General features: G+C 42.7%; 1 protein-coding gene across 1 annotated transcript; it reads right to left on the bottom strand.

Moving 5' to 3' along the window:
* Positions 1-807: 807 nt before the first annotated feature.
* On the bottom strand, positions 808-5,969 carry LOC308076099 (uncharacterized protein). Its single transcript, XM_080416210.1, has 4 exons — positions 5,762-5,969; positions 4,058-4,315; positions 2,761-2,913; positions 808-1,275 (listed from the first exon to the last, which is right to left on the bottom strand). The coding sequence occupies exons 1-4, from the start codon at positions 5,814-5,816 to the stop codon at positions 1,124-1,126; spliced, it is 618 nt and encodes a 205-aa protein (XP_080272336.1). The 5' UTR covers positions 5,817-5,969; the 3' UTR covers positions 808-1,123.
* Between the last annotated feature and the right edge of the window lie 1,685 nt (positions 5,970-7,654).

The following is a 7,654-nucleotide window of genomic DNA, read 5'->3' as shown; positions in this document are numbered from 1 at the left end:
ATCGAAGATCTACAAGTGAAAAGCTTGCCTTTTGGCGGCCGGAGGTCTCCGGTCCACGGGGGTCAACGGGGGGCCGGGGGTCAACGGGGGTCCGGGAGTACCCGGCCCCCCGTGTACTCCCGGACCCCCGTTGACCCCCAACAGAGGTCCGGGGTATACGGGGGTCCGGGGGTCCACGGGGGCGGGGTTCCACGGGGGTCCGGAGGTACACAGGGGGCCGGGGGTCCACGGGGGCGGGGGTCCACGGGGTCCGGAGGTACACAGGGGGCCGAGGGTCCACGGGGGCGGGGGTCCACGGGGGTCCGGAGGTACACAGGGGGCCGGGGGTCCACGGGGGCGGGGGTCCGGAGGTCCATGGGGGTCCGGGGGTCCACGGGGGTCCGGAGGTACACAGGGGGCCGGGGGTACACGGGGGTCCGGGGGTCCACGGGGGCGGGGGTCCATGGGGGGCCGGGGACCCCCGGCCGCCATAAGACAAAAACATTTCTGGCTTGTAGATCTTCGATTTTGCATAAGAATTGAATAAGTGTGGAAAAACTCATTGGTTAATGATTGGAGTCATTGGACTAACAGCTATTTCACAAAACTTGAAGAACAAGGCACTGGATTAATAAAGCTTGGCTGTTAGCCTGGTCCGGACCAGGCTAACTTCACAGCTAAATTGTCATGGTAACTAAGGCAGGATTGCTTCAATTTTCTTTTGTGAAACAGGATCATGGATAAACATATCCAGGTTTACTGGCTAAGTTAATCTGCCGAGCTAACTCAGCATTCGTGAAACCGATTCCTGGATAATTTAAGCCAGGATAGCCGATTAAACCCGGTTTATCCCTAATCCAGGTTTCGTGGAATAGACCCCAGGCATCATATAGTGTGTATAGTTTCAATGTACATATTATTTATTATTTTTATACTGTTTAGACTGATGATAGGTTCCTGGTTTACCTATGATCATGATCTATGATTACTATAGCTATGCATTTTGATGTAATTACCTCGTGTTTACCTTGCCTACTGTAAATAGCTCTGGATTAAGAGCGTCTGCTAAATGCCTAAATTGTAAATTGTAACAAGGTGTTTGTAACTGAACACTATTATTTTCACAGGGACACTCGCCTAGAAGTTACTGAGTTTCCATGACAACCATGTTGCAGTAAAGCGGGTCTTGTTGTGGAGGAGGGTGGGTCTTCATCTTGTAGTAAATGTAGAATCCAACACACACCATGAGCAGGACGCACATTTCAGCCACTTTGAAGTAGAAATACACACTCTGTCCTGGATGACAACACAACACAACACAATGGATACAACATGAAGTAGACTGATGAGGAGACTTGGTATAGTGGGTGTGGATCTGATCCACATCCTGTCTTCAAGATGAGCGGGCCTAAGAGTAAGTTGCAGGGCCCTTAAAAGGACAACTTTGTTTTTTACAACAAGGGTTATTTTATTAGTTTGTAATGATAATAATTAAAAGATGAGTGTTAAAAAAATCATGTATTACTTTCTATCGTTATAGTGATTTTAGTGATTTTTAACTGGGGGCCGGGGGCATTCGGTCCATTGGTAAATAGTCATGAACGCAGCCTCCGATTTCCGTGAAACTTTGTACGCATATCCCCAGTAGGCCAAGGAAGAAATGCCACCCTACATTTTTCAAATCAGCCTCATGGTGGTGCTGTAACAGGCAGATTCACGTTTTGGCCTATACAGTTCAAGAGGTACTGTATAGGCCAAAACGTGAATCTGCCTGCCTATATATAGTGGTTCAGTTTATCGTGGCACTAGTGCTTATGCAGACGTACTAGTCTAATAGTTTTAAAATGTGTAGCACACTAGCATAGACATTGTGGAGACGTAAACATTCCTGTCCATGAGATGTGCTATATAAATAAATGTGACTTGACATGACTTGTGGGATAGGTTATTATTTAACGGGTTAAACTGTCAACATTCTGAGGGCTTATACTGTAAATCATTATCACTCATATTATTTTAACTACTATACAAAGTATGTGAAGTATGTGAACTTTATAAGTCTGGTTTTAAAAAGATACACTAGGTTTATGCTTACCTAAAAATATATATATTGTATAAAAGGCAGGAAAATAGCAAATTAAGTTGTCAGCACTCACTATGCAACACTTTTAATAATAGCAGAAGGAAATGCTTTACAGTATCAGACATGTGGGTGTGAAGTCTAGTTTACAATACAGGACATTATGGAAGCCACGATCAAAAGTGTGAACTTGCTACCAGTGGAGGGAAAAGTACTCAAATGTTTTACTTAAGTATAGTAAAGTATCAATACTGCAATGTAGAAGTATTCCAAAATTTACTTGAGTAAAAGTACAACAGTATTGGTATCAAAACGTACTTAAAGTACCAAAAGTAAAAGTACTAAAATGTTTGAAAATAGCAGATCTACAGGCTCACAACGCGTACAGATCGCGTTGTGTATTAAAAGTTGCTGAAAGGTATAATCCAGACAAGCAGTTGGTTTTTGAGATGCAGCTGTCTAAGGCAGACAGGAAGTTTGTGGTTTCCTCAAGACGTGCCAGACACACGCCAGACATGAATACCAGTGGCCTACACCATTTCGTCAATGTATGTTATGACGCTGTATCCAGAGCCTTGTCTGCATCACAATCTATACGATATCGTGGATTGTGATGCAGACATACTGTAGGCATATCGCGGAGACATTGTATCGTCTCAACAATATTTATCACCATATCGACCCCTAGCTGGAACTCTCACCGGGTGTTGATGGTGTTGGTGTTGTTAATGATGTTGCCGTCATTGTTGTTGCTGCTGCCATTGTTGTTGGCGTACATGAGGTGTCATTGTCGAACACCCACTGTGGTGGCATCTGTGTCCCATTGGACGACGCACAGCTGATGAATCTGAAGCCTAGAGACAAACATGGTGGGCAAATGTAAATGTAAATGTAAAATGGTTCATTTTCATTTATATAGTGCTTTACAATGTGCCTTAGTTACGTTCACACGCAGACGGCGGAGACAACCATGCAAGCTGCACACCGGGAGCAGTTATAAGGGTTCAGTGCTCAAGGACACTGAACCTATAGGGAGAGCCGGGGATCGAACCGGGAAGAGCGGCCACTCTACCTCCTGAGCCACTGCCCCCAAATGTAAGCAAACAACTGGATTTAATGAGTCAGTGTTGTCATGATCATTACAGCTGTAGCTGAGTGGGTAGAGACTAGAGACTGTCTGCTAAGCAGAAGGTCTCTGTAGCTGAGTGGGTAGAGACTAGTGACCCGCGGGTCAACCCGCGGGTCAACCCGCGGGTCCCGCGGGTTGTCGAGTCAGGATTTCAGAGGCAATTATGCGGGCTGCGGGTGAGCGGGTCAGCCTCTCTCACACGCAAAAAATAAATAAAATCAGATGCTCTTGTTTTGTCTTTATTCCTAATAAGAATAAGAATAATAACAATAACAGTTTGAATACACTTGGGGTGTATACTTGAAGATTATTTTCTAACCTTCGTGATTTTACAGAATTATAGGTACGACCCGCGGGTTGAGGCGGGTTGGGTTCCGGGGCGGGGCGGGGCGGGAAAAAACATGAAAAAAACCTGACCCGCACATCACTAGTAGAGACTGTCTGCTAAGCAGAAGGTCTCTGTAGCTGAGTGGATAGAGACTAGAGACTGTCTGCTAACTAGAAGGTCTCTGCAGCTGAGTGAGTATAGAGGCCGTCTACTACTAACCAGAGGGTCTCTGGTTCAACACCGGTCTGCCCAGTCTACACGTCCCTGAGCAAGGCACTTTAACCCTATAAGTGCTGTATTAATATCAGCCACTGTTCCTAATAGTTAGGATGGGTTAAATGCAGAGGAGAAATTTCACCTATGCACACATGTATTGTGACAAATACCAACAAGGGGACTAAATTATTATTAATAATATTAATTAATGATTTATTTAATTAATAATAATAAATGAATTATTACATTTAATCAATTACTTGATTAATTGATTAATTGATTAATGATGATCAGCTTCATGGTCAATAATCATGTTCAGTCTCACCTGGACATGGTGAGATGTTCTGAAAAGCAACATCACTGCTGACACTGTCGTAGACCAGGCAGGCCAGGAGTCCAGATGTGCCCAGTGTCACGGTGATGTTCTGTGTGTCATGATGTCCAGAGAGGAGCTGCTCATCCGTCAGGGTTTGTCCGTCCAGAGTCCATCTGTACTGGACACTGTCCCCTTCACAGGAGCAGGACACCCTCATCTGTCCTTGGGACAGACACTCAGAGGACAGCTTGGGAGGAGACACTGGAGCTGGAGGACACACAGCGAACCCATTAACCCTTGCATTGTGTTAGACACCTGCATACATTTTTGGCGTTAGCGCGTCAAATTTGACCTGCGATTTAACTCCAAAAATACAACAAAAAAAAATGGGTTTCATATTTTTTTCCCCACATCATAGCTGACATGCATGTACACACTTTAAAAAATATTATTTGGGGTTAGGGTTAGGGTTTCATTTTTCAATATAGCTTAATTTCAATTATAACATGTTTTATTTTAAGACCTAAAGAATTAAGAATAGACTAATATTAGAACACACCTCCAAAAATAAAATACTTGTTTTAGTTTTTTAACGTATTTTTTTTTTAATATAAAAAATTGTGACACCTGTGGTGTTAAGGGTTAAAATGTACCCATATACCATGAACGGTAAAAAGTCATTTATGTTTCATAAACCCAAACTTTATTTTACTCCTAATAGCAAATGCTAATTGAGGACAAGTTTCTCTCACTCTCAAACATGTAAACATTGAATATTGACAATTTGGGGGGAATTGAGCCACACTTCTTTGCCGGGTCATATTTGACCCTTAAATTCCACGCCAGAGTTTAATATCATAATTTACTCACCAGTGCCAGCGATTTATTGTTGTTTTTTTCACGTCGCCACAGACCTCGCTAAATACCTTAAAATCGCGCGTTCAACTGTTTGTAGACACACAGGGCAGCTGTGTGAGATGCCCAGAGAAGACCGTTTCGATCGGCGATCGGCCATTTTGAAGCTACAGCGGTTTATGTTAAACAGCGATCAGCGAGGAGAAAAACTACAATTGAGAAAATTGAGATTTAGTTTCCGCTTTAGAGCGGCGCCGGATGGGAACGAAAATCTCTGGATACGGATATTTCCGTTTCCGGGTGTGCTACAATGAAATGTGTCGTGGCGAGGGAGGCCTACAATGAAATGTGAACCTGCGAGAAAAAAAGAAAAAAAAAAGACCACTCCGCGTAGATCTACGCGACTGGCACGCTGCGCAATTATTTAGGTTCGCGTAGATCTACGCAACTGTCACGCTGCGCATTTGCGCAATTATTTAGGTTCGCGTAGATCTACGCGATTGGCACGCAATGTGTTAAATGTCACTTTTTTATAGAGAGGGAAATCTTTGCTTCTGGCGGCCCCTGGAACAACATATTTTGAGATGGGGGGGTCTGCCGACAAATGCATATAATTTTGGGGGTCCTTGGCTTGACAAGTTTGAGAACCACTGATATTATATTAAACGGTTAGGATTTAGAAGACATTTGTAGAATCTCCAGAAGCAAAGATTTGAGTTACAAATGTTCGCTTTAAGAAATACATACATATATTAAAGAATATGAATATGATTAGTAGATATAAGAGTGAATATGAATATGATTATATGATAGTGAATATGAACAATGTGTTAATTAGTGAATAAAGCAGCTTCTCACCATGAGACAGTCCAACGGTCACCATCATCATCAGTAGGACAAACACAGTCTCCATGTGGTCTGGTTGGATGTTTGGAGGATGGAGAGGAGAGGAGGTCAGAGATCAGAGATCAGAGATCAGAGGTCGAGGTAGAGAGATGTGTCGATGTGACTCTGAGAAGCTTCACATCATCGACTGATAGATTCAACATGGAGCCAAACGCCCCGTGAGACACAACCTACAGAGAAACCAAGATAAACACAAGATAAAATCATTATACCTCCTCTCTGTGTATCAACCAATCATTACGCAACACAAGATCCTGGCCAATGATAAAACATGTGGTTTGCTCTGTTCTGAAGAAAGAGGAAGTGGAACTATCTTTTATGAAGAAAAAAAATTAATGCTGTCTGGAGGTTTTTTTCTGCTGAGGAGGCAGACACAGACACTTTGAGAAGTACACAGTAATTGATAGTAAACGTGCTGAGTGGAAGACTTACAGCAGAGATAGAAAGGTCACATGACAAATACATTCACAGTGAATCTATTTGCATTCACGTCCAGTTTGTCCTCACAGAGGAGGAGAATGTAGGGTGTAAGACAGCGCAAAAAACAAGGTTTCCTGCTATGTATTCCAGATGCTGCTAGGTAAATGCAATTGCCCATAGTTGCCCATTAATCCCTCTTTTCATGCAGTGTAAGATAGTTCCCTATGCCTATGGGCCCTATTTTCGCCGGTGCCTTACCCAGTATCCCTAAACTTCTTTACAATTTTTTTTACTATTTTTAAAAACATTTCCAAATAGTTCAACTAGCCGATCTACATCGACACGTTGTGAGCTTGTAGATCGGCTATTTGAACTATTTGAAAATTTTAAATAGTAAAAAAAAAGGCAAATATGTTTAGGGATAATGCCTGGGTAAGGCACCGGCAAAGATAGGGCCCATATGTTCTGTTGTGAAGTGAAGTACTTCTGCATCGGCACAATGCTTTGACTTGCTCTTCTCTCCACTATTGTCATGTGAGGTGTCACCTGAGCTGTGGTCAAATGGACTTCCATGACAGATCCCCCAAAACATACCTTTAAAGTTCCATTTGGTTCTTTCCTAACTGTCAAAAACCTAGCTGGGAACCCTCTGGAACGCCCTCAAACAAGCCTGGCATGTTCCTCCCTGGTATCAGTCTGGACTTCGGCCCATAGGGAGCGAGTATGAGAAATCAGAAAATGATCGGGCCAATCAGTGACTGCGTTTCAACTGACCGTACAACAGTGAAAAGCATCAAAATAATTTTCGGATTTCTCATACTCGCTCCCTATGGGCCGAAGTCCAGACTGACACCAGGGAGGAACGTGAGAGTGATTCCACGTTATCAGTCCGGCCAATGCCAGGCTACCCTCAAACACCCCCTAGCCCCACTTTCAGAACCACTAATTAAAATAAAACACACAACCAATACCCGGCTTCTTCCTTTCATACACTACACAGTACTTGATAGTAAACGAGTGTGTTAGAGCAGAGATAGAAAGGTAACATGACAAATACATTCACAGTGAATTCCTTCAACGTCTAGAATGTAGCACATCCAGTCTGTCCTCACAGAGGAGGAGAAGGTGTTGTTTATACTGTGTAGCAGTGGTGGATTTTTTAAATGTAGAATTACAAGTAAAGGTCCAGAATTCAAAATTGACTTGAATAAAAGTACTAAAGTATTGGTATCAAAATATATTTCAGTACAAAAGTAAAAGTAGTCATTATGCCGAATGTCAATTCATAACGTATGAAAACCTTTTGAAAATAGTCAGAATATACTGTATAGGGCTGAAGTGGTTAATGTGTGTTTTGTAATAATAATCAAAATCTACAAAGTAACTAAAGTTTTCAAACAGTTGTAGTGGAGTAAAAGTATAATA

Source organism: Gymnoscopelus braueri (genome assembly GCF_963280865.1).
Source record: "Gymnoscopelus braueri genome assembly, chromosome: 20".
Classification (NCBI taxonomy): Eukaryota; Metazoa; Chordata; class Actinopteri; order Myctophiformes; family Myctophidae; genus Gymnoscopelus; species Gymnoscopelus braueri.
This window is presented reverse-complemented; position numbering and strand designations above follow the sequence as displayed.

Coding starts and splice junctions, on each gene's coding strand:
- LOC308076099 (XM_080416210.1), bottom strand. CDS start 5,816: ATGGAGACTGTGTTTGTCCTACTGATGATGATGGTGACCGTTGGACTG. Junction 4,316..5,761: donor GACCGTTGGACTGTCTCATG/GTGAGAAGCTGC, acceptor TGTGTCCTCCAG/CTCCAGTGTCTCCTCCCAAG. Junction 1,276..2,760: donor ACCAACACCATCAACACCCG/GTGAGAGTTCCA, acceptor GTTGTCATCCAG/GACAGAGTGTGTATTTCTAC.